General features: G+C 38.4%; 1 protein-coding gene across 9 annotated transcripts in view; it reads right to left on the reverse strand.

Moving 5' to 3' along the window:
- Positions 1–26,919, reverse strand: part of FNBP1L (formin binding protein 1 like) — a 125,293-nt gene that overhangs the window by 25,608 nt on the left and 72,766 nt on the right. For 7 of the 9 annotated variants that reach the window (XM_017346074.3, XM_070078026.1, XM_051857497.2 and 4 more), the window contains 7 exons: positions 21,143–21,196; positions 19,113–19,260; positions 18,253–18,315; positions 10,675–10,779; positions 8,369–8,497; positions 5,940–6,086; positions 2,553–2,756 (listed from right to left, as the gene is read on the reverse strand). In XM_017346074.3, coding sequence (XP_017201563.1) covers positions 2,553–2,756; positions 5,940–6,086; positions 8,369–8,497; positions 10,675–10,779; positions 18,253–18,315; positions 19,113–19,260; positions 21,143–21,196 — 850 coding nt within the window. Of the gene's footprint in view, positions 1–673; positions 833–2,552; positions 2,757–5,939; positions 6,087–8,368; positions 8,498–10,674; positions 10,780–18,252; positions 18,316–19,112; positions 19,261–19,514; positions 19,654–21,142; positions 21,197–26,919 lie in introns of those variants that run through there. The other 2 variants (XM_017346075.3, XM_070078025.1) reach the window with 2 other exon arrangements.

Consider the following 26,919-nt stretch of genomic DNA (forward strand, 5'->3'; position numbering starts at 1 on the left):
AGTAAATACCAAAGGCTGGCCAACAAAAAAAATACAGGGAAATTGACAAAAATTATTTACCTTTAATTCAAGAAAATAAATTATGTTATGTAAACATTATTCAATATTACTTAGTATTTATGGGCTTTACGATTTACAAAATACCTTCTAACATATTATCTTAGTTTGACTTATAAACAATCTTTATATTTGATATGCCTATCATTTTCTTATTTATTGGAAATTGTGCTTTTATGCTTCTGAAAGTAAGCAGGGCAATTAAAATTGACCTTGACATTTTATTGTCAACAAAATAATATGCTCTAAAATTGGCAGGTGAAGTCAGCATTAGCGACAAATTATTACAAGAGTAACTCTGGTGACAAATTACTGAAAGTCTTAAAAATGTAAATACATTACAAGACAATGGTGGACATATGATTTCACATAAACAAAAAAATAGCTAAATATGATTGTACCCAGCACCCTCTTTATAATACCATTTTTTTATGGTTGAGTATTTTCAAATGTATAAAGAGGAGTTGATTTTAACTTAGGGCAGCTATACTCAATTCTGTGGTGGTTTTAAACTATATATTTCCAGGAGAGAGCCTTATAATGAGGGTGGAGAGTATTAAAAGCCACACTACACACACAATAGGCCATCATGCATTTTAATCCATTATTAACTTACCCCTCTTTTGAGGCTTCTGAAAGAAGGAATTCTGGGCTTCCCTGTTTTTATTTCATTCATACAATAATGCACAGGCTCAATGGAGAATGTGAGAAACTGGGACCCATTAGGAGTACTGGATGTGAATAAACTAGTAGGGGTTAAGGGTGGGGACTGTGGCTAATATGGAAATAAAGAAAGGAATCAATAAGCCAAATGTGCATTGCTTTGCCCTAAATGAAATCTATTTTTGGTAACATATTTTTCACAAAATATCCTCAAATAAAGTATTCTATAGAAATATTAAACAGTTTTGTCCAAAACTATCATTTTAAAAAGTCAAATTTACCTTTAAAAATGTTTAATTTCACGTGATCACCTTTATAAGATGACAGATTAAAAATATAAAATACACAAACTATGTTAGAGAGCAACATGACCTAGATTAAAAAATATTTTCTGATTTCTAAAATATTAGCATCATCACGAATTCCTAGTTATTCTTAACCTGTACTTGTCAAGAGATAAAGGCAGCAGCTATAGCTAGTTATCTAAATGTCACAATAAAATATTTAAATTATAATTATTAACACAAATAAGCAAAAATAATTTATTATAGGCTTTCTTCTCAGTTTTTCTAATACATTCTTATTTCATGTGTCTCTTTTTTTTTAAATCCCAAAATTCCTTGTATTTCTAAGAGCTATACTCTGATCTGACCAAAAAAGATCTTACCTCTCAACTTCTTGAGACAAAATTAAAAGTATGAATAAAGGCTGAGTTAATTATAATTGTGCTGGTAAAGATAATTATAGGTACATTGTAATTTGAGTTAAATTTCATCCACACTCATGACAGAATCAAAAAGATAATTTAAAGTAGAACATACTCTAATAAATATAACATTGCAGTTTAAAACTATATAATCTGGTGCTAGCACTGTGTAACAGGCAAAGCCGCCGCCACAATGCCAGCACCCCAAAAAGCATTGGTTCATGTCCTTGCTGTTCCACTTCTGATCCAGTTCCCTGCTAATGGCCTCGGAAAACCAGAGAAAGATGGCCCAAGTGTTTAGGCCCCTGCTACCCACGTGGGAGACCTGGAAGGAAATTCCTGGCTCCTGTCTTCGGCCTGGCCCAGCCCTGGCCAATGTGGCCATCTGAGGAGTGATCCAGCAGATGGAAGATCTCTGTCACTCCCTCTCTCTCTGTAACTCTGCCTTTCAAATAAATAAATAAATAATTTTTAAAGGATATATCTATTTTCACAGATAGGACACTACTGCAATCACTAAATTATTAGTGAAAGACAAAGCATTCCTCTACTCCATTTTGCTAACCTGGTTAGCTGGATTTGTATATCTAAAGTAAATAACATATCAAAAGGTAGATTCTAACAAAAAGTGAGATTCTCTTGGCAAACCAGAAATTTTTAAAACTTCAATTAATCAAGAACACTAAGCCCTTCCCATTAAAAACTCATATGGGTAATAAATAATTTTATTAGTATGATCTGTAAGACCTAATCTGACATTTATTATTGTGGTGGTCAAACATCTATTCCAATTCAGAATTACAATTTTAGTGGTCTTTCAGTCGACCACATGTTTCCTTAGAAATTCTGGTAGAAATTATATACAAAGTAAATTTCAAAGTATATCACTTAGCTGCATAAGGACTACTCAATATTTTTACTCATTACAACCAAGCAGTGGTCAAATATTAAATCCAGATCTCATTTTTACTTAAGGCATAAAAATCCATTTCCAAAAAGTATAAGTTCAAATCTTCCAAATTGAAAATGTTTATTCTTCTTTAGTAGTAAATCATTAACCATTCAATACCTACATTGATACACTAAAGAAACCTGAATAGCATATAGGAATTTTATGATTTTTTACCTTTGGCTTCTTTCCAAAGAGCCACAATTTGCCCTTGGCTTTTCCCACTGTGGTTTTGGCATCTACCTTCCCACCTTCCTGTCTGGATGCACTGATAGTCCCATCAGAAATGGTTCTATAAATATGTTGACTGTAATCTTCAAATGGAAAGTCTCCTGGAGGTTCAAAACCAGACTTGAAGGAGTCTACCACCATTTGAGAGTCCTACAAACAAGAACAGAAATTTTCAAAACCAATTCATTTGCTCATAACACATTAGCTTTCAAAACTTTAATCAGTGCAAGAAAACAAAACTTTAAAGAAATAATTCTGAAGTAATTATTTAATGTTTAAAGTAATTTCTTCTTGTGAATTTTTAATAAATATTTCAAACCCTACAGAAAAACTACACTTAAAAATCACCACTTAATTTACCATATCCCCTGAAATTCAACTGAAAACTATTTACTGATAAGAAAGGCTAAACTGACAAAAAGAATATATAGAAAAATTATTATAAAGTAGAAACCCTGAGAACTTTTGAAGGAAATAGGCTTTTTGCTTTAAAGGATGTATGTATACAAAGATGCTGGTCATGGGAATAAAGAAAGAGCATCTAATCATTAAAGAGTAAGAGAGTAGTAGAAAGGCTTTTATTCATCCAACAGGGAAAAGATTAAAAAAAACATTAAATTTACATTGCAGAATGTTAACAAATCAATAGGAAAAAAAATCTTATAAACAATGTAAAAAGCATATTTGGAAATGCAAAATTTATGATAATTCATCTAAAGCTTAAAAACTCACATGAAAATTACATATTGTTTCAAGACATACATACCTCTAACTGAATATTTTATTAACACTTTAAGCTCATTATTATTATTATTTTTTTTTTTTTTTGACAGGCAGAGTTAGAGAGAGAGAGACAGACAGAGAGAAAGGTCTTCCTTCCGTTGGTTCACCCCCCAAATGGCCGCTACGGCTGGTGCGCTGTGCCGATCTGAAGCCAGGAGCCAGGTGCTTTCTCCTGGTCTCCCATGCGGCTACAGGGCCCAAGCACTTGGGCCATCCTCCACTGCACTCCCAGGCCACAGCAGAGAGCTGGACAGGAAGAGGAGCAACCAGGACAGAATCCGGTGCCCCAACCAGGACTAGAACCCAGGGTGCCAGCGCCGCAGGTGGAGGATTAGCCTAGTGAGCCATGGTGCCGGTCTAAGCTCATTATTTTCAAACAGGATACTTTATTCTCCACAAATTCTTCCCCATTCCTAACTACCTCTCCTCTTTTCTATTTCTATTAATAGCATATTTTGTCCATCATTTAGCTAAGAGTCATACCTCACTTCTGTCACTAATGCAACCCTCAGCAATCATTTGTTAAGGATAAGAAGACTGCAAGACGAGGGGCCCAGTTAATATTGAATAACCCTGGATCTGGGCATTCAGAAACATATGAAGGGTCATCAAAAACTTCACAGAAAATTCATATTATAAAAAAATACATTTCAAAAATTTGTTGCACAAAAATAAACTTATCTTTACATTCTACTTCTCTACAAGCTTTCTGAAATACCTGTGTATATACACACTTTGGATTTTCCAATTATTCAAGAAGTCAAAAATAGTTTTTCCATTTTTAAATTTAAGTAAGGATTATATTTGTTGTTACAGTAAGGTTGCTCACTAATATTTATATGATCTCTACTTGATAGGTTTGCTGCAAATTCTAAAATATGTAGTACATACTTGACTTTCACCAAACACTAGTTCTCTAATCTAGTTTTTTCCTCATACCCTCAGTTTCTGTCCATCATGCCTTTTTACTCAATCAGTGTTCACTAAGGAATGGAATGACCATATAAAAGATTCAGCTGCACCTTAATTAAGATATATTATGAGGGATGGGTCTTCGGCACAACAGTTGAGACATCACTTGGGACACTCACTGTATCAGAGTGCCTGAGTTTGAGTTCCAGCCCTGCTCCCAATTCCATCTTCCTGCTAATGAGCAGGTAATAGCTCAAGTAGTTGGGTTCTTCCACTTATGTGGAGACTAGGACTGAGTTCCAGGCTCCCAGCTTCGGCATGGCTCGCTCCAGATGTTGCAAGCCCTGAAATAGCAGATGGGAGATCTTTGTTTCTCTTTCTCTCCCTTCTCCTCCCCCTCAAATAAAATAAAAGTCAATATTATTTATTTTTTAAAAACACATGGAGGGGCTGACACTGTGGTGTAGCAGGCTGGGCCTCCATCTGTGGTGCCAGCATCCTATATAGGTGCTGGTTCCTGTTTGAGCTGCTCCTCTTCTGATCCAGCTCTCCGCTATGGCCTGGGAAAGCAGAAAAAGGCCCAAGTGCTTGGGCTCCTGCACCCATGTGGGAAATCCAGGAGATGCTCTTGGTTCCCGCCTTTAGATTGGCCCAGCTCTAGCACCTGCTGCCATATGAGGAGTGAACCAGCAGCTGGAAGACCTTTTTCTCTGTCTCTCCCTTCCTCTCTGTCTGTAGCTCTGCTTCTCAAATAAACAAATCTTTTAAACACACACACACACACACACACACACACACATTGTGATAAGACAAATCTCCTCAAGAGGAGGAAGGACAAAACAGTTTCCTTTCCTCATAATGCCCTCCATCATTATTCTATATACTAACCATGTTTCTTGACTGAGAACAAGTACCAACTCTTATGTTCAAGACAACTGACAGCACTACATCTATCTGACCATATCATTCTCTAAATTCTCATTAGACTAGAGGATAAGACAACTGTAACACGCAGCTCACAGATTGGTTATACTTTTGGATTAGAAATGAAAAACTAGGGGCCAGTGCTGTGATGCAGTGGGTTAACGCCCTGGCCTGAAGCACCAGCATCCCATATGGACGTCTGTTCGAGACCCGGCTGTTCCACTTCGAATCCAGCTCTCTGCTATGGCCTGGGAGAGCAGTAAATGATGGCCCAAGTCCTTGGGCCCCTGCACCCATGTGGGAGACCTGGGAGAAGTTTCTGGCTCCTGGCTTCAGATCATCTCAGCTCTGGCCGTTATAGCCAACTGGGGAGTGAACCAGCAGATGGCAGATCGATCTCTCTCTCTCTCTCTCTGTAATTCTTTCAAATAAACAAATAATTTTTTAAAAAAGGAGAAAGATATGGTTAAGACATCTTGCCTTTTTTTTTTTTTTTTTTTAAAGAATCAGCGCTTCAGCATAAAGAATCAGGGCTTCAGCATTCAGAATAGTCCTTAGAGTCCAAAGGAGTCTAACCTATACCAAGAATTTCTTTTATGGAATGTAATTTAGAATCAACAGAGATTACTTCACCTCTTTCCCAATTAATTTCACTACTGAACCTGCAAACATAAACCAAATTCATTTCTTCAGAGACAACTAGATAATACTTACTCTCCTTTCATCAACTGATTTTGCTGCAAGAATCATTCCTTCCAAACATTTTGAAATGATAGGAATAACTTTGCGTTCTGAGTCTGCAAATCCTCTGTAACACTCACTGAGTTTAATAGTCCTTCGTTCATCCATTTCTTGTAGTTGCTAATAACCAGGAATTAAAAAAAGAAAAATTATTTCCTTATCATTCTAAAGATCAGTTAGTGACCCTTCCTCAAAAAGTAATATAGATTTCTATTTATCCTAACCATTACACTTTTTTTTGTTAGTACCTTTTAACAAATGCTATGCAGTTTTACAATACTTAAAATCTAAGGCTTGCTAAACAGTAAGAGAAAGAAAACAAATCTATCAAGGATTTTAATACATCCTAAAGCCAGGTGATACTGGTTCTCAAGACTTCTAAGGCTGCCAGGTCCTCTTTAACCATAGTAGTAACCAGTTTTTTAAAGCTATTAGCCTATATTGTATACAAATCTGAAATTTCTAATCCCTTAAATTAGTTCAGAACACTTTGGTAAGACCTGGCTGAACCAAGGGTCCATAGTTGATTGCAGACTAACAGGTACCCAGACCTATCACAATCTACAGTTCAAAGAATGACTCTCAAAAAAGCTGGAGACACAGAGGTGTCCAGGAGCCATAGGTCAAAGTGACACATATATACAATCAAATCATCAGAATTCAAAATATTGTACATGCTACCAAGAAATGTACTGGGACACATGAAGCTCAATAATTTAAATGCATGTTTGATACTTCCTATTTAAAACTGACCTTTTTCTTTCCTTGGAATAAGGTACACTGTTTAAGTATTCAACTCCCATAGTCTTCATACCACTTTTTCTCTTTAATTACTTTAATAATTTTAAAGTTTGAGACTTGCATTTACACACAGACAACCTATTCCTGGCATCACAAGGTGGCCAGAATGCTCCATAGCAAGGTCCAAACAAATGGAACAGGCTCCCAATCACAAGCAGCAGTTTATCTTTCAGTTCAGGTTTCCCTCAAATAGGAAGATTGAGTCAGAGAACCCAGAAAAACAACAGAGGGAGGACTGGCTGGCTTGACACTCTGGTTTAAATGAACAGAATCTGATATCCACTCCAGTCTACCAACTCTCACTATGCTTCCTCTGTTCTTCTAACTTGGCTTATAAAGAAAACAGTAGGCCAGCTCTCTTTTCACAGAAACCCTGCTCCTACAGACTATCTCATTCAGCATGTTTATTAAATCTCTGTTCTCTAGTTTCCCTTCTTTCTAGAAAAAAACAGTAAAATGATTTTACCCTCATATAAATTCTGGAGTTTTTATCTGAGGCTCTTTGGCAACTGCTATCAAGTCATGATGGACAGGATTTAGAAGCAAGTTCAAGGCCCAAATTACATTTAGCATCAAACAGAGCCTGTAAGATAGCAGGCAGAACCAAACTAACATACATTTTAAATGATTTATTTCTACCATCTGAACTAATGCCAATGATCCTGGGATGGTGTCAAAAAGGTACATGCCAATTCAAGGTGAGCAGATTACAATCACATCAAAATAGTTGATGATACAATGTAACAGTACTTCAAAAAGCCCATGGGAAAATGGAATTAAAATGCAAGATTATTTTAATGCAAAAACACTGAATTAATATTTTTTCATTTTTAAACGCTTATTTTTATTTTAAAGGTAGCGGGGCTTGACCAGACCCAAGCCAAAACCAAAAGGCTGGAACTCTCATGTGGGTGGCAGGGGCTGAAGCACTTGAGCCATACTCCGCTGCCTCCCAGGATTCGTATTAGTAGAAGTTGGATCCAAAGTGGAGTAGCCAGGACTTGAACCAGGCATTCTAATATGGAATATGGGTGACCAAAGTGGCAGCTTACTCTGCTGTGCCACATTGCCTACCCTTTAACTCCTTTTTTTCCATTTTCCATAAACTTTCTGGAGTACTCTGATATTAAAATTTATCTCAAAAACATTAGTGTAGTGTTTTAGTGAACTGCAAATAATACCACTAAATAAATATGCAGAAAATTTTCTGATTTCAAAGTTAGGGAGAGGGCAGTATTGTGGTGCAGTGGGTTAAGCTGCTGCTTGCAATGCAAGAAGGATGCCAGCTGGTTTCAGTTCCAGCTACTCTGCTTCTAATTCAGCTTCCTACTAATGTTCCTGGGAAGGCAGCAGAGGATGGCCCAAGTAGTCAGCCCCAGAGTATAGAAGATTTGTCTCCCTACATTTCTGTCACTCTTTTAAATAATGTTCTTAACAAATAAAAGGGAAAATTTACTTTCCGAACTTATATTCATAGTTAAATCTCTTATCACTAATTTTGTTAACTAGTGAATCTAAAAACATACTGCTTTAAAACTTACGCGTTGTATTTAAAAACTAGCTCTCCCAAACCACATTAACTTAATTTTTCTAAAATTTACCTTGTAAATCTGAGGAATCACTACGTAGAAATGTTTGTGTTGTTCTCCATTAAAGTTCTGTAACTGTGCAGCATATTCATTTTTATTCTCATCAGCCATATGTGTACGCAGATTCAACTGCTGTTTGGCCTAAAGGCAAATTGGACCAAATCATTATCAACAACAAATTCATAGCAATTCACTTCTCTGAAAAATGATACTAAAACTAGATCTCGTCAACACAGAAGCCAACATTCGACATCAAGAGAATCATGAAGCAGTCTGACTCTTTCAAAGCAATAACTATTTAAAATGTAAAGAGATGCTTGCAAATCTTATGGTCAGAGCGGTCTCCTTATTACAATATTCCTCCTTTCCCTATTTTAATTACCTTACTTCTTTGTAGCAATCCATTCAAATAAAACCTGCTCTTATCAAAATCAGATTGCAAATAACTAAATAAATTACATTGTATCCTAAAACAATATATTTTTAATCAGAAGAGAAACAGAGGTACCTTCACAAATGTTTTAGACAATTAAGAAAGTAAAACATTTCTTTGATTTATTTATATCTAACTAAAATATGAAACTAAAAATCACAGTGCAAGTAATGACGGTAAATACTGATAAAAATGTGATCTTTAGATAACATATTCAACAATGATTTCCACCTTGGTGCAAAACCATAGGTACTTTAAGTAATACTTGTTTAGAATAATATAGTTCTATTCTTTCCATCTCTTGGAGAAAGCCAAAATATTATTATCTACAATGATCAGAACATTAGAATACAAACACAAATTGTTGATTCTAGACTTACTAAAGAGTAACCTAAACAAATTTCTCAACTGTTCTAATAAGAAAACACAAAATAAGAATTAAATTCGATTTTTCAGTGTTCCAAGCATTTTACAAGACATTGCTTTGTAAACTATAGAACACTGTGAATATATTTTGTTATTCTAATTCCAGTTTCCACAAATGTGGTCCCCATCTTCTAATACTAAGTTTACAAGTTTAATTCTTAACTCAGAAATGAGACCTATGGAAATACATAGTAGCCAACATCTCATATAAGCCCATAAAAGTCTCTTTTATCCATGGTATATTTGAATATTGTAAAATAAATAAGTAATATGGACACTAAATCCTATGGCCCAAACAACTTTTATATAAAAACATATTCCAAGTTCCAATCTGGAACTCTAACATTCATTTATCACTGCCTCTCTTCATTTTCTACCACAAGCCAAGTAAAGGATTTCAAATGCTTTCCCATCAGCGGAAACTGTTCCAGTTTTAAGTCACTGGAACATATGTGAAATAGTCGAAGCAACATAACAATTCATCTAAGAATAAAGAATCTGTTCCAAATATCTAAAAAGCTATTCAGAGAAAAAAATAGACTGGATATTCTTCCTTTGGTATCAAAAAACCTAAAACAGAGAGATGAATGGAGTCAATATAAGAAAATCTTAAATCGGGGGTGGGGGAAAATGAGCAGTCGGCTGGAGACTGTACATTTCCAATGACAGGGAACTCACTATCATTATAGGTATGGTAAGTCACTAAAAAGAGGGTAGAAAATATGAGTATAAGCAACACAAGTTATACTTAGAAGACCTTTAAAGTAAGCGTAACCTGGAATTTACACGGCTTTAAGAGTTTTAATTGGAAAAGAAGATGGAAGGCAGAAAATAAATTATTCCCCTCTCCCTTCTTTTTTCTCATTCTGATCCTGTAGAGAATCATAAAATCCAAGAAAGAAAACAGAATAATGGTGGGCCTTTAGGATACTAAAAAGTATGATGTGATGTTCATCTATAATTCAAAATCCTAACATTTCAGCACTATTAAAATTCTAAGATAAAGAGCAGCATAGGCATGGGGGCAGGGTGGCTAAACAGCAGCAATAACAAGGTTAATGCTCCTAACAGTTGTGTTACAAAACATCTGGCCCAGAATCAGCAACAAGAGAATTTGGTTTTCCAAAATGAATTAATAAAGCTAAAATCACATACTCTTGACACACACACTGCCCAGCCACTATGTGCAAACCCTGAAGCTTTCTATATTATTTTGGAACAAGACAGAAACTCAATCCTAATAGCAACTATGTCTTCCCTCTGCATTATGAATGCAATTATTATAATAAATTAATATATATTACTTTCTCAAACCAATAAGTAGGCAAATATTTGTATATTTTAGACACAGAGACGGTGTATCTCTTGAGGAAATTCTAATACGTATATAAATGTGTGACTTTTTTCCATACATAGGTAAATTATTTTGATATCAACGTTAGTTTGGATTATTTCTTACCTTTTCAACATCTGCCTTGGTTGCATTGGTATCATTATCCAATCTTTCGTAACTCTGTTGTGCCTTTTCTGCTTCTCTACATTCTCTTTCAAATTTCTTTTTACTCTGTTAAAAAAAATTGACAAAACAAAATTAGATCTCATTTTAAAAATAAAATGTTGCCATCTTGTCTTATGTAGAAATGAAATGCATACTGAAAGTAAGACCTGTCCTTTCTATTAAAAAACAATACATGTGACTTAAACAACAGACATTAATTATACTACAAGGGGGAAAAATACAGGCATAACTAAATTAATATTCATATTTCATCTCCTTTCAATAAGGAGAATATATATTGGGTAAGGTTTTGTTATATGCTCATCATCAGCAGGGCTTTTTGGTTTGCTTGCTGTTTTTTTGTTTTGTTTCATTGGTTGTCTTTCCTGCTTTTTATACTTTTTTGGTGGGACCCAAAAATAGCTTGGGGAGAAGTATCCTTCCAAAGTGGTATTACACTGTTTCTGCCAAGTGTCCCAGGAATACCATTAGTCCAGACCCAATTTATTTGAAAGGCAGAGTTAAGAGAGAGAGAGAGAGAAGGAGAGACAAAGACAGAGATCTTCCATCCATTGGTTTAATCACCAAATGGCCACAAAGGATGGGGCTGGGCCAGGCTGAATCAGGAGCTTCATCCCACATGGGTACAGGGGCCCAAGGACTTGGGCCATCTTCCACTGCTTTCCCAGGCTATTAGCAGGTGGCTAGATTAGAAGTGGAGCAGCTGGGACTGAAACTGGCATCCATATAGAATATTGGTATTGCAGGTGGCAGTTTCATCCACTTTGCCACACAGACTCGATTTTTTTTTAAGATTTTATTTATTTATTTGAGAGATAGGGAACAGATGGAGAAAGGGCGAGACAGAGAGAAAGCTCATCCATCCTCTGTTCACTCCCCAAAAGGCCTCAACAGCCAGAGTTGAGCCAATCTGAAGCCAGGAGCATCTTTTGGGTCTCCCATGTGGGTGCAGCGGCCCAAGGACTTGGGCCATTTTCCACTGCATTCCCAGGCCATAGCAGAGAGCTGGATCAGAAGAGGAGCAGCGGGACACGAACCAGTGCTGCAGGTGGAGGCTTAGCCTACTACGTCACAGCACCGGCCCCCAAACCCTGATCTCTAACCCAAATAACTATGAATTTGCAAAAGCTGTTTACAACTAAGTCATGAAATGTATACCTTTTTTTTTTTTTTAAGATTTATTTATTCATTTGCAAGTCAGAGTTACACAAAGAGGCAGAGAGAGAGAAAGGCAGAGAGTCTAGTCTTCTATCCACTGGTTCACTCCCCAGTTGGCCTCAGTGGCTGGAGCTGTGCCGATCAGAAGCCAGGCGCTTCCTCCAGGTCCCCCACGTGAGTGCAGGGGCCCAAGGACTTGGGCCATCTTCTACTGCTTTCCCAGGCCACAGCAGAGAGCTAGATCAGAAGTGGAGCAGCTGGGACTTGAACCAGCACCCATATGGGATGCTGGCACTGAAAGTGGCAGCTTTACCCACTATGCCACAGCGCCGACCCTACGTATACCATTTTATTTCCTTTCTTACAAATTTTTTTTAAATGGCAGAGTTTATACTTTTTTCCCCCAATTTGCTTAGTTTTCAGTGCATTGATTTTAAAACAACCCCAGTTTCTCCCAGTTCTTTAAATCTCTCCACATTTTCTGATACATCAGGAATTCTATCAGTTTTACTTTCTTGATTAAATCTTTCCTAAAATTTCAACTCATTACCAACTAGTCCTAATACCCGGCTACTTCCTTGGGATTTCTCTTACCCATTATCCCAGGGACTTATTAGACCTGCCTCTTGATTTTAATTTCCTAGTTCCATGCCTTCTCCTTTCTCTATCCCATCATCATTTTTCTAGAACATATTGACAGCAGTGTTGTAATAGATAATTTTTTGAATCTCCATGGATAAAAATGCCTTTACTGGGGCCAGCATTGTGGCCTAGCAGGTTAGGCTTCCACCTGCGATGCTGGTATCCCATATGGATTCCGGTTCAAGTCCCAGCTGCTACACTTCCAATCCAGTTCCCTGCTATCGTTCTTGGTATGGCAGTAAAGGATGGCCCAAGTACTTGGGCCCCTGCACCCACACAGAAGACCCAGAAGCTGCTCTGGGCTCCTGGCTTCAGCATGGCCCAACCCCCACCATTCTAGCCATTTGGGGAGTGAACCAGTGATAGAAGATTTCTCTCTCTCTCTGCCTCTCCTCCTAACTCTGCCTTTCAAATAAATAAAGTCTTTAAAAAAAAAATGCCTTTACCATTATTTTTAATTGATGAAAGTTGCCAGAGTATATATATCTTTGTTGGAAATCACTCTACTTAAGAAATTTAAAAATATGATTCCATTATCTTCTTGCTTCCAACATGACTGTCCAATTCCATTCTGATTCTTAATTGCATGAAGTGTGTCTGTTTTTCATTCTTCTGTCTGGAAGTTGGTGGGCTCTTCTCTCTGACTTGTGTTTTGAAACTTCACAAAGATGTGTTTTGATATGGATCTATTGTGGCAGGGACTTGGAAAATTCTATCTGGAAACTGATCTTTGAATTTGGTGGAAATTTTCTTGAATTATTTTTGCCCATATTAGGTGTTTTCTCTTTTCTAGGATGCTAATTATTTTGAAAATGTACCGATGAGGGGGCTCCAAAAAGTTCATGAGAAAACGGAATGCCAAAACAAATCTCCCGTGAACTTTTTGAAGCCCCCTCACACTAGATGAGCCCTCTTGTTTTATTTTCATTCATATTTTTATCTCTGTTATTCTGTTTTACTTTGACAGACTTCTTCAAGTTCATCTTTTATTCTTTCTAGAGGATTTTTCATTTCTGCTATCATAAAGGTCTCTTTTTTATATTTTCTTTTTTAATAGGACTTTATTTGGTGGATGCAATATTTTCTCTATTTACTTTGAGAATATTATTCACAGTTCTAGTATTTTCCTTGTTTATATTTTTCAGTTCTGTTTCCTTTCATATTCTGTTTCTTCCAAGTTGCCTTTTTCCCCCACATATTTTTTCTCTCTACCTGGTTATATTACTCAGAGAAAAATCTTTTCCAATTTCTTGCTGTCCATAATGCGGAAAAGATATGCCTTGTTATGTATATGAAAATTGCTCAGAAGAGAGCAGAGGATCTCAACATTTTGTTTTAACCTAACTTCCTTTTGAGGACCAATAACAATGTCAATTTTGTGTTTTGATCCCAAACTTGACTGACTACAAAGTCAAAAGCTTTAAATTTCTCATGGGATACCTTCCTTCCTTTGACATGATAGATAAATTTCTTTGATTTCTTCCTTGGCCAGTGGGCAGATTTCTTATAGTCTACTCTCACTAAAAGTATACTCCTTTAAAAGTTCAAATTTTATACAAGGATATCAGTTATAACTCCCCACTACCCTGTATAACTTATCAAAGCCCATGCCCTTAGCAAATACCAGACCCAGTAAACCATCATACCCCAAAACTCCTAACCTCATTTTTTCAAACACCAGTCTATTAGCTCACATACCTACTGCTCTGCTTTTGTTGATCTTTATTTCCTAGTAGCTAAAGATTTCCCTTTCTTAAAATACAATTTTAAAAAAATACCTAGTATATGTATGTATTTGTAGCCAAAAGGTTTCTGACCTACCTCCATTTGCCATACAGCCGAGACCCAGATATTACCTGTAATTTGCATCAAATAAATGTGCTCCAAATTTTTTTAAAATGTAGATTTTATTTAGGAATGGGCATTTGGTACGTTAAATGCCATTTGGAATACCTGTACCCCATATTGGAATGCCTGGGTTACTCTTGATTCCAGCTTCCTGCTAATACATACTCTTAGAGGCAGCAGGTGATGACAGCACAAGTACTTGGGGCACTGCTACCCAGGTGAAAGACCTGGACTGAGGGCCAGGCACCTGGCTTTGGCCTAGGCCAGCAGAATGAACCAGCAGACAGAAGATCTCTTAGTCTATCTCCCTTTCTCTGCCTTTAAATAAATAAATAAAAACAGAAAAACAAAATTTAACTGTAGGCATTATTATGGTCTTTCCCTCTATTAGTATGGGATATCAAATGATATTAGCATTTTATTCAAAACACAGAAAAATATCTGAATATGCATAATATATAAACTATCCTTTTTTTTTTTTTTTTTTTTTTTTTTTTGACAGGCAGAGTGGACAGTGAGAGAGAGAGAGACAGAGAGAAAGGTCTTCCTTTTGCTGTTGGTTCACCCTCCAATGGCCGCCGCAGCCGGCGCGCTGCGGCCAGCGCACCGCGCTGATCCGATGGCAGGAGCCAGGAGCCAGGTGCTTTTCCTGGTCTCCCATGGGGTACAGGGCCCAAGCACCTGGGCCATCCTCCACTGCACTCCCTGGCCACAGCAGAGAGCTGGCCTGGAAGAAGGGCAACCGGGACAGAATCCGGCGCCCCAACCGGGACTAGAACCTGGTGTGCCGGCGCCGCTAGGTGGAGGATTAGCCTAGTGAGCCGCGGCGCCGGCCTAAACTATCCATTTCTATGAAAAGTAACATAAGAGTTTCACATTTAATTCTGTGAAACTCAGTTCAGAGCTGTGTTTTTTTATTTTTTTTTAACTTTTATTTAATAAATATAAATTTCCAAAGTACAGCTTTTGGATTACAGTGGCCTTTCCCCCCCATAACTTCCCTCCCACCCACAACCTTCCATCTCCCGCTCCCTCTCCCATTCCATTCACATCAAGATTCATTTTCAATTATCTTCATATACAGAAGATCAATTTAGCATATATTAAGTAAAACTTTCAACAGTTTGCACCCGCACAGAAACATAAAGTGTAAAGTACTATTTGAGTACTAGTTATAGCACTAATTCACATTGTACAACACATTAAGGACAGAGATCCTACATGAGGAGTAAGTGCATAGTAACTCCTGTTGTTGACTTAACAAATTGACACTCTTGTTTATGGCATCAGTAATCACCCTAGGCTCTTGTCATGAGTTGCCAAGGCTATGGAAGCCTTCTGAGTTCGCCGAATCCGATCTTACTTAGACAAGGTCATAGTCAAAGTGGAAGTTCTCTCCTCCCTTCAGAGAAAGGTACCTCCTTCTTTGATGGCCCGTTCTTTCACTGGAATCTCACTCACAGAGATCTTTCATTTCGGTCTTTTTTTTTCTTTTTTCTTGCCAGAGTGTCTTGGCTTTCCATGCCTAAAATACTCTCATGGGCTCTTCAGCCAGATCCAAATGCCTTAAGGGCTGATTCTGAGGCCAGAGTAGAGCTGTATTTTTAAACCTAATAGGTGTAAGTTACTACTCTGGTGTAAAAGGAAGCTATTACAAACAAAAATATTTTTATATTAGGTATCTTATTTACATAAGAACATCTACATAAAAAATTCTTTGCAACAGTTAAAGAAAGAATCACTAGTACAAAAATGATAAAAACACTCTTTCCTTGAAAGCATGTCACTCCCCAGATGGCAGCAACGGCCAGATCTGCGCTGACCCGAAGTTAGGAGCCAGGAACTTCTTCTAGGTCTCCGACATGGGTGCAGGGGCCCAAGCAGTTGGGGCATCTTCCACTGCTTTCCCAGGCCATAGCAGAGAGCTGAGTTGGAAATGGAGCAACTGGGTCTCAAATCAGTGCCCATATGGGATGCTGGCATTGCAGGCAGCAGTGTTACCTGCTACGCCACAGCGCCAGCCCCTAGTCTATACATTTAACATGAAAAACTTGCTTCAGCATAATTTTCAAGAAACGCAGTGTCCATCATAGAAATAATACAGTAAAGAATAAATTGCTTATAATCTGAGGGTTCGAAAAGAATATCTTGGGGCCAGCGTTGTGGCGTAGCAGGTAAAGCTGCCACCTGCAGTGCTGGCATTCCACATGGGTTAGGTTAGAGTCCTGGCTGCTCCACTTCCAATCCAGCTCTCTGCTACGGCCTGGGAATGCAGTACAAGATGGCCCAAGCCCTTGGACCTCTGCACCCATGTAGGAGATATGGAAGAAGCTCCTCACTCCAGGCTTCAGATTGGCGCAGCTCCAGCCATTGCGGCCATCTGGGGAGCAAACCAGCGGATGCAACACCTCTTTCTTGGCCAGCGCTGCGGCTCACTAGGCTAATCCTCCACCTTGTGGCGCCGGCACATCAGGTTCTAGTCGCAGTCGGGGCGCCGGATTCTGTCCCGGTTGCCCCTCTTCCAGGCCAGCTCTCTGCTGTGGCCTGGGAGTGCAGTGGAGGATGGCCCAAGTGCTTGGGCCCTGCACCCCATGGGAGACCAGGATAAGTACCTGGCTCCTGCCATTGGATCAGCGCAGTGCTCTGGCTGCAGCGTGCCGGCCGCGGCGGCCATTGGAGGGTGAACCAACGGCAAAGGAAGACCTTTCTCTCTGTCTCTCTCTCTCACTGTCCACTCTGTCAGAAAAAAAAAAAAAAAAAAAAAAGACCTCTTTCTTTCTGCCTCTGCCTCTAACTCTCTGTAACTCTGCTTTTCAAATAAATAAATAAATCTTAAAGAAAAGTGTCTTGAACAATAAAACATTATTTAATAAAGCATTAGTATTAGCATTTTAAGGGAGATTACAGTGTTCCTTGTATACATCTTGTTTTTCCATTTACTATAAAACAAGAACATTTTTAAAAAAACTCTGTATACTAAGTAGACTTTGGGAAAATTTAAGTAATTATTATGCTTTTATAATTTTGCTCTACAAAGTACTTTGTTTCTGACAATTGGGCAGTCTCTGACCAGCAGCCTAATAATAAGAACATTTATAGAATTAGAGAGTCACTGAATAGGAAAAAAAACAGTCCATATAATCCAGTCCACTTTCTTTAATTTTTCATATGCTAAAGATGGAGCCAAGAGAAATATAATACTAAGAGAGATAGAACTAGAGTCTTGGTTATTTTAGTCTCAGTCAAATGGCCTTCAGGATGGGTTTGGAGAGGAGCAGGCATTTAAATTAAAACAAGTGTGTCCTACAATGTTGTACATGGGTTTGATTCCTGGCTCTGGATTCTGACTCTAGCTTCCTGTTAACACAGGCTCTGGGAAGCAGCAATGACTGCTCAAGTAATCCTGCCACTCAGGTGGGGACACCTGGATCCAGTTCTCAGCTCCTGGCTTTGGCATCCCAGACATTTCAGGCATTTGAGGAATGAACTAGCAGGTGGGAGCTTTCATTCAGCCTTTCAATTTAAAAAAAAAAAATTCTTCCAAAATATATCACTGTTTCTGTTTCTGTATTCTTTACTCTATTAGTATTTCATAATAACTACTGGTATGTAAAAAACAATCTCCCTAAATATTTACAAAGATATGACTATCCCAGAGTTCACATAAGCATAGAATTACACAGGAAAAAAAAAAGAAAAACAACAAAATGATCACTCATCTTCCAATTACACTTTATTGGCTATTATGCCACCAAAAAAATGTGAAATTATGAATACTACATTGACAAACATTAAACTCAAACAGATGCGAACCATAAAAGATTTCAGAGCTGACCTAAGTCTATGTTACATGAAAACACTATAACTCACATTATCCATCTGTTTCCAGCACATGTCAAGGTACTGTTGAGCTTTCCGTCCTTCCTGGAGATGCTAAAGAGTATAACCACCACCAAAGAACAAAATGAAACAAAACAAACAAAATAATTACATTTTGAATAAAATCTAAAATCCTAAAAAGGTTTTCCATTTATTTTTTATTCAAGGTATTAATTATATATATATATATATATATATATATATATATATATATATATTTAAAGCTTCACTAGACTTTGGAAGAGAGGAAAGCCAAACTCTCTAAAATGCATTTTAAAAGGTATTAATAATTTAAATACAACTTTTAACACAAATGTATATTGAAAAATAATGATTACTTTGAACAGAGATTGACAAACATTTTCTATAAAGGTCAGATAATACTTGCAAATATTTTAGGTTTTGCCAAGTCACATGGTCTCTGTCATAAAAATTCAACTCCACTGATGTAACACAAAAGCAGCCATAGTCAATGAGTACAGGTCTGTTCCAATAAAGCATTATGGACACAAATTTCAGTTTCATGTAATTTTCACATGCCATGAATTAATATTTTTATATGCCTGTTTCAACCATATAATAATATAAAACTATGTTTTGCTTGTGGGAATTAGGAAACAAAAACAGGCAGTAGGCTGGACTTGGCCCATGGTGACAGTCTGCCAAACCTTGGTCTTAAATCCAAAAGGATCACAGAATACGGCATGAGTATCTTATAATAAATTTTACCTAGAAGAAATTGAGTGAAATAGAAAAATCAGCTTATGCTCAACAAACATGTTTTTAAAATTAATTACTTCTGTGAAAATATTTATATACTATTATAATGGGATAAAAATGATAAGAATTACCATTTTTCTTTCAGTTTTCAGATCATGAGCGTATCTCATTAATTCACCATATACTCTGTGCGCCATTTCCTCTGCTACTACTTCTCGCTGTCCTGCATAGTCATTTAACTCATTAAGGATGTTAAAAAAGGCTATACACGAGGTAAACCTGGCAAAAACACATTTTAAAATGGTGAAATTTACTTTTATTTTCATTACAATATTTTTGGTAAAATGTGGATGAAACCTGACACTTGACAAATTTTAACATCCTCAACCTAAATCCCAGCTACTACTACTAAATTAATTTCATATTGGAAGAATCCTGCATTAAGCTCAAGTTGTACATGTTTTTACATCTTCAAGTTTTCTTTAATTAACAATAAAGGGATATTTGGGGTCAGAAAATAATAAAAATACTACCTGCAAGCTCTTTTGGCATACAGGAATCTTTAGTTGCCAACTGACTGGCCTGAGCTTGGGAATGAACTTGGTTGGATTCCTAGGCTTGGCAGCTGAGCCTGTTGCAGAGATGATGTGCTTGCTCTCGAGGACAGAACCTGCCAATCATACCTCTCAAATGCATCTTGATGGCTGCTCTACAGAACAACTTTGCTATCAGCTCTGGACACAGCTGCCTGTATACCTGCCCACATCCTGAATGGAAGTAAAATGCCATTATGGTTGGCACCAAAGAGGGGTAAGAAGGGTCAAAAAATAAGGGTAAAATTGTGTGTGGAGGGAAGGAGAGAAAAAAAGAGAATCACTATATTAAAATGTATATATCCACTTTGAACACACTGAGGAACATACTTATAGCTGAAGGCTAATAGCTCAAATAAGATTCTATTAATACTAAACCTGAAAATACTTAGCAACTGATAATTACACACAAAGTGTAATCTCTTTGTTTCTGTATTTTACAGCCACCCACATAATCCATATTTAGGATCGCCACAAGCTCACAGGCAATTTCTAATCTTTCCTTCAGGGTTCAAGAATAACCCTGAGCAGCAGGCTAGATGTTAAGATACTTGTGTCCCACATCAAAGTATCTCAGTTCAATACCTGGCTCTAGCTCCTGACTCCAGCTTCCTACTAATTCAGACCCTGGGAGGCAGAGGTGATAGCTCAAGTTATTGGGCTCCTACTATCTGTGTGGAAGACCTGGATTGAGCTCCTGGCTCCCAGCTTCATCCTCAGCCTGGATCCAGGCCACTGCGGGCCTCTGAAGGATGAATCAATAGATAAGAACGAGGGCCAGCATTGTGGCGTAGCAGGTAAAGCTGCCACTTGGCAGTGCCAGCATCCCATATGGGCACCAGTTCGAGACCCGGCTGCTCCACTTCCAATTCAGCTCTCTGCTATCACCTGGGGAAGCAATACAAGATGGCACAAGCGCTTGGGCCCCTGCACCCATGTGGGAGACCCACAGGAAGCTCCTGGCTCCTGATCAGCGAAGCTCCGGCCATTGCAGCCATCTGGAGAGTGAACCAGCAGGTGGAAGACCTCTCTCTCTGACTCTCTGTAACTCTGCCTTTCAAATAAATAAATAAAAGCTTAAAAAAAAAAAAATAGATAAGAGCCCTCTAGCTGTCTCTCATTGTTTGTCTATCTCTGCCTCTCAGATAAATTTTTTTAAATTGCCCTAAAAATCTCATTCCTTTTCATTATGCTTTTAAACCAACAAGCCAATATTTTATTATGTTTAAGAGTAAAAGCAAAAATCTTACAAGTGGACAACCACAAAAAAAAGCATGAAAAAATATCCTTTTCTTATGGAGACTAAATCACGTAAGAATAGCACTAGCCTATATGTTACTTGGATCCATGCTTCAGCTATCCTAGAAAACTATTGATCAAGCTCACTGAAATATGTATCCTTATAAGAAATAAATAGTACTCCTTTCTTTCATAAACACTGTCTTTAAATGAAAACAAGATTATAAAAATCTTTATTAAAAAGCCAACAGCATATTCATTTTATTAAATAATAAAATACACATTTAAAAAATTTTTAAAATGCAATAAGAAATAAATACATAATTTACCTTGGCTCTTCATCTTTGGATGAACGTTTGGGACAGTACTTCTTAACCAAATTTCTATAGGAAGAAGATTTCAAAAAATTTACAATACTGTTGTTAAATAGAAATATTCTAAAAGTTTCCAATATCATTAAATCAAGAATTTCATTACATAGAACAAGATAATATGATCATCTACAACCATTATCATAATATATGACTATTACTTACATTTTATTCCTAAAACACTAATACCTGAAGAAGGAAAGCCTATTTCTGTGCTAATTTGAGTATAACCATAATTTGGTGATTGATATTATCGAATAAGAAAATAGGTAAGAGGAAAAGAAACAAAATTAGTATGTGAAACTTAGTCATAGCACCAGACACACTTCAAAGAAATATTATGATTCTTTTTTGTGCAAATCAAGTATTTTTATATGTGCTAAGGTAAAAAAAGCAGATGCTGATATACTACAGAGATAAAATACACTTGGGACATCATTCTCCATAACTCTATTTTTATATGGAAATGATAATCGAACTCCTTAATCTTGTTTTTTGGCAAATGAATTATATTCTGACTTGTAACTCTTCTGGCCTGCATCCATATCTGTTCTTAATATTCTTAACCTAGGGCCGGCACCGCGGCTCACCAGGCTAATCCTCCACCTTGTGGCGCCAGCACACCGGGTTCTAGTCCCGGTTGGGGAGCCGGATTCTGTCCCGGTTGCCCCTCTTCCAGGCCAGCTCTCTGCTGTGGCCCGGGAGTGCAGTGGAGGATGGCCCAAGTGCTTGGGCCCTGCACCCCATGGGAGACCAGGAGAAGCACCTGACTCCTGCCTTCGGATCAGCGTGGTGCGCCGGCCGCGGCGGCCATTGGAGGGTGAACCAACGGCAAAAGAAGACCTTTCTCTCTGTCTCTCTCTCTCACTGTCCACTCTGCCTGTCAAAAAAAAATATATATATATATATTCTTAACCTAGAATGGTACCTTTTTTTTTTTTTTTTTTTTTTTTGACAGGCAGAGTAAAGAGAGAGAGAGAGAGAGAAAGGTCTTCCTTTGCCATTGGTGTCACCCTCCAATGGCCGCCGTGGCCGCCATGCTGCAGCCGGCGCACCGCGCTGATACGAAGCCAGGAGCCAGGTGCTTCTCCTGGTCTCCCATGGGGTGCAGGGCCCAAGCACTTGGGCCATCCTCCTCTGCACTCCCTGGCCACAGCAGAGAGCTGGCCTGGAAGAGGGGCAACCGGGACAGAATCCGGCGCCCTGACCGGAACTAGAACCCGGTGTGCCGGCGCCGCAAGGAGGAGGATTAGCCTAGTGAGCCGCGGCGCCAGTCAGTACCTTATTTTTATCTTCATAACATCAAGATAAATCAGCAGAGGGACTTTGGAGGCAGACTAGATTACCTGGGTTTGAATCGTGGCCGTTTCCCATTGTGTCTATGTGACTGTGGGCAATTCACTTAATTTCTCTTTGCCCCAGTTTCCCGTAAATTGTGCTAATAGATAGTACTTATCGCATGGAGTTATGAGAACTAAATGAGATAAAGCATTTACCACAGTGCTTTATACCGTGCTCCCCAAAGTATGGTAACTGGACCAGTAAAGACCCATTAACTTTTTACTACCAATCCACAATGAGCTAAGTACTGAAGAGTAATTTTTATGTTTGTTGAATATACTAATAAGTAAGGGCCTATATTTTATAAATTTTTGTAGTAGTTAATTTTTACTTATATTACAAAAGCATCAGTATACATAGACTGGAAATTAAAAACAAACTAGTTCATCACCACCAACATTTTGAGATGCACTGCTTTAAATTTTTTTATTTAAAAAAAATATTCATTCATTTGAAAGTCAGAGTTACAGAGAAAGAGACAGACAGAAAGAGATCTTCCATCTGCTGGTTCACTCCCCAGGTGGCCGCAACATCCCTGGCCTGAGCCAGGCCAAAGTCAGGAAACAGGAGCCACTTCCTGATCTGCCACATGGGTGGCAGGGACCCAAACACTTGGGCCATGTCCTGCTGCATTTTCTGGCCATTAGCAGGGAGCTCAATTGAAAGTGGAGCAGCCAGGACTCAAACCAGTGCCCATATGGGATGCCAGCATTGCAGGAAGTTGCTTTACCTGCTATGCCACAACACTGGCCCCATAAAATATAAATATTTTTAAAATAAATGGTCCTATCACTTTTCACATAAATACTACAGAAGAACTGCTGCCTTAATTATTCTCAGATTAGTATCAATTAACTCCATTTATTTAATTCACTTTATTCATTCTATAAGCAATTATCTACTCTATGCCAGGCACTGAGCAAATTACTAGAGCATCAGAAATGAAAGAGTACACATGTTCAAGGGGACATACAACATATACTCTATTTGAAAGGAGAAAAGTATATGCCAGTACATGCAATACACAGCCTAAGTGTTACACTGCTATGACAGAAAAGAAAAGGAAGAATCTACACTCAATGATGGGAGGGTCAAAAAGCAGACACGACTCTGAGAACAGTCCCACTCCACGTTCCCAACATCAAGAAGCCCGCAGTCATCACTAGTCATAAAGGCACAACAGGGAAGCAGTATGCCTGTATCAAGGGCAGGAAACCTTTTTCTCCCAAGGGCCATTTGGATACCTATAACATTATTTGCAAAATTAGCCTGCCACAGATTTACAGAATTTTAAGTCTCACACGTGAATGCCTTGGCAGGACCAGACCAAATTATTTCACTGGCTTTATACAGTGCACAGGTTGGATGTGTCACACTCCTGCCTTACATTTACGTATTTTTATCAAAAGCTTTACTTAGGGGGATGGTACTATGACACAGCGAGTTAAGCCATGGCCTGCCACGCAGGCATCTCATGTGGGAGCCTGTTTGAGTCCCAGCTGCTCCACTTCAATCCAAATCCCTGCTGGTGTGCCTGAAAGGGCAATCAGTGGAGGATGGCCCAGGTGCTTGGGCCCCCGACCCATGCGGGAGACCAGCAGGAAGTTCCCGGCCCCTGGCTTCAGCCTGGCCCAGCCCCACCTTGGTCACTGCAGCCATTTGGGGAGTGAATCAGCAGATGGAAGACTGACTGTCTCCACTCTTTCTCTGTAACTTTGCCTTTCAAGTGAATAAAAAAAATTTTTTTTTAAATCTTTACCTAACATTTAATACACTACTACACTAGCAGATTACATAATTCATAAATAACTGTGCAGGTACATCCTCATTTTTCGCAGGTGAGCAATAACAAAAAAGTTCAGGGACTCATAGTCTAAAGAAAACAAATGTACAGATACTTTCATGTAACGTAATGTGGTAAGAACAGAAGGCTCCTGGAATGACCTCCCCAGTGGGACAGTTAAAATCTCTGATTACCTGAAGAGAATGGGAATGGGGAAACTGGAAAGCCCTGGAGCAATTCTAAATAGAGAAGATCTAATGAGAAAAGGCAAGGAAGCTGGGGGAGGGGGAACCATAGCATTTGTGAATGAAAAATTTTAAGTGACTTCAATGTTGTAAGAACATCAAACTGTGAGGTAGGGAATGGCAAGCACTGCAGCTGGAGAGACAGTTGGGGGCCAGAGCAGAGGCCCTTCTGCATCACATTCAAGAACTCTGATTAAACAAATCCTAACCAGTGGACCAGTGGTTCTTTTTTTTTTTTTTTTTTTTTTTTTACTTTTATTTAATAAATATAAATTTCCAAAGTACAGCTTTTGGATTACAGTGGTCTTTCCCCCCCATAACTTCCCTCCCACCCGCAAACTTCCATCTCCCACTCCCTCTCCCATTCCATTCACATCAAGATTCATTTTCAATTATCTTCATATACAGAAGATCAATTTAGCGTATATTAAGTAAAACTTTCAACAGTTTGCACCCGCACAGAAACATAAAGTGTAAAGTACTATTTGAGTACTAGTTATAGCACTAATTCACATTGTACAACACATTAAGGACAGAGATCCTACATGAGGAGTAAGTGCATAGTAACTCCTGTTGTTGACTTAACAAATTGACACTCTTGTTTATGGCATCAGTAATCACCCTAGGCTCTTGTCATGAGTTGCCAAGGCTATGGAAGCCTTCTGAGTTCGCCGAATCCGATCTTACTTAGACAAGGTCATAGTCAAAGTGGAAGTTCTCTCCTCCCTTCAGAGAAAGGTACCTCCTTCTTTGATGGCCCGTTCTTTCCACTGGAATCTCACTCACAGAGAGCTTTCATTTCGGTCTTTTTCTTTCTTTCTTTCTTTCTTTTTTTTTTCTTTTTTCTTGCCAGAGTGTCTTGGCTTTCCATGCCTAAAATACTCTCATGGGCTCTTCAGCCAGATCCGAATGCCTTAAGGGATGATTCTGAGGCCAGAGTGCTATTTAGGACATCTGCCATTCTGTGAGCCTGCCATGTATCCATCCCGTTTCCCATGTTGGATCATTCTCTTCTTTTTAATTCTTTCAGTTAGTATTAGCAGACACTAGTCTTGTTTATGTGATCCCTTTTACTCTTAATCCTTTCATTATGATCAATTGTGAATTGAAACTGATCACTTTTACTAGTGAGATGACATTGGTACATGCCACCTTGATGGGATTGAATTGGAATCCCCTGGCACATTTCTGACTCTATCATTTGGGGCAAGTCCAATTGAGCATGTCCCAAACTGTACATCTTTTCCCTCTCTTATTCTCACTCTTATATTTAACAGGAATCACTTTTCAGTTAAATTTAAACACCTAAGAATAATTGTGTGTTAATTAAAGAGTTCAACCAATAGTATTAAGTAGAACAAAAAAAAATACTAAAAGGGATAAAGTAATAAGTTGTACATCAACAGTCAGGACAAGGGCTGATCAAGTCACTGTTTCTCATAGTGTCCATTTCACTTCAACAGGTTTCCTTTTTGGTGCTCGGTTAGTTGTCACCGATCAGGAAGAATATATGATATTTGTCCCTTTGGGACTTTAACCAGTGGTTCTTAATCATGGTTACTCAAAACCACAAACCACTGTTGTAGATGAATTTATGTTTAGTTTACCCAAATACCAGCAAAACTATTAAGTATTATGCACTAATTATTTCAGGTATTAGATTGACCAAAACAAAGAGATGAGTCAGAGCTAGCAAACTAGTAATCATGCATGACCTACACTCCCTTCTAAAAGAGAATACAAACAGGAAGGTGAGAAAGAGATGATGAATAAAAGAGTTAAGGCAAATAGGCAAATCCACAGAGACAGAAAACAGATTAGTGGTTGTCCATGCCCACCTTTTTATTGTTTTGGATATAGATGTGTGAGGATAGGCTACTTGAAGACATTGCAAAGGTTTACAAACAAGACGGGGGAGGGCAAGAGATTCGTGATAATGCCCTGGCATCACTGAGCTCTACAATCTCCAGCTTCCAAACCTCTTGTTAAATGAGAAGACTCCACCACTTTTTGTAGCTGAATGCTGCTTTTTTTAAAAGATTTATTTTATTCATTCAAAAGGCAGAGTTACAGAGGGAGGGAGGGAGAAAGGAAGGAGGAGGAAGAGGGAGGGAGAGAACAAGAGGAAAGAAATCTTTCACTCACTGGTCCATTCCCCAAATGGCCAAAGCAAGGAGCCAGGAGCAGAGATCCAAGCACCTGGGCTATTGTCTGCTGCCTTCCCAACTACATTAGCAGGGAGCTGGACTGGAAGTCAAACCAGCCCCCATATGGGATGCCAGCACTGCACTTGGTGGTTTTAGCAGCTACACAACAGTGCTGGCCCCTGATGAATGCTTTTTAACTGACACTACAGAACAGCTAAA

Source organism: Oryctolagus cuniculus, chromosome 7 (assembly GCF_964237555.1).
Source record: "Oryctolagus cuniculus chromosome 7, mOryCun1.1, whole genome shotgun sequence".
Classification (NCBI taxonomy): Eukaryota; Metazoa; Chordata; class Mammalia; order Lagomorpha; family Leporidae; genus Oryctolagus; species Oryctolagus cuniculus.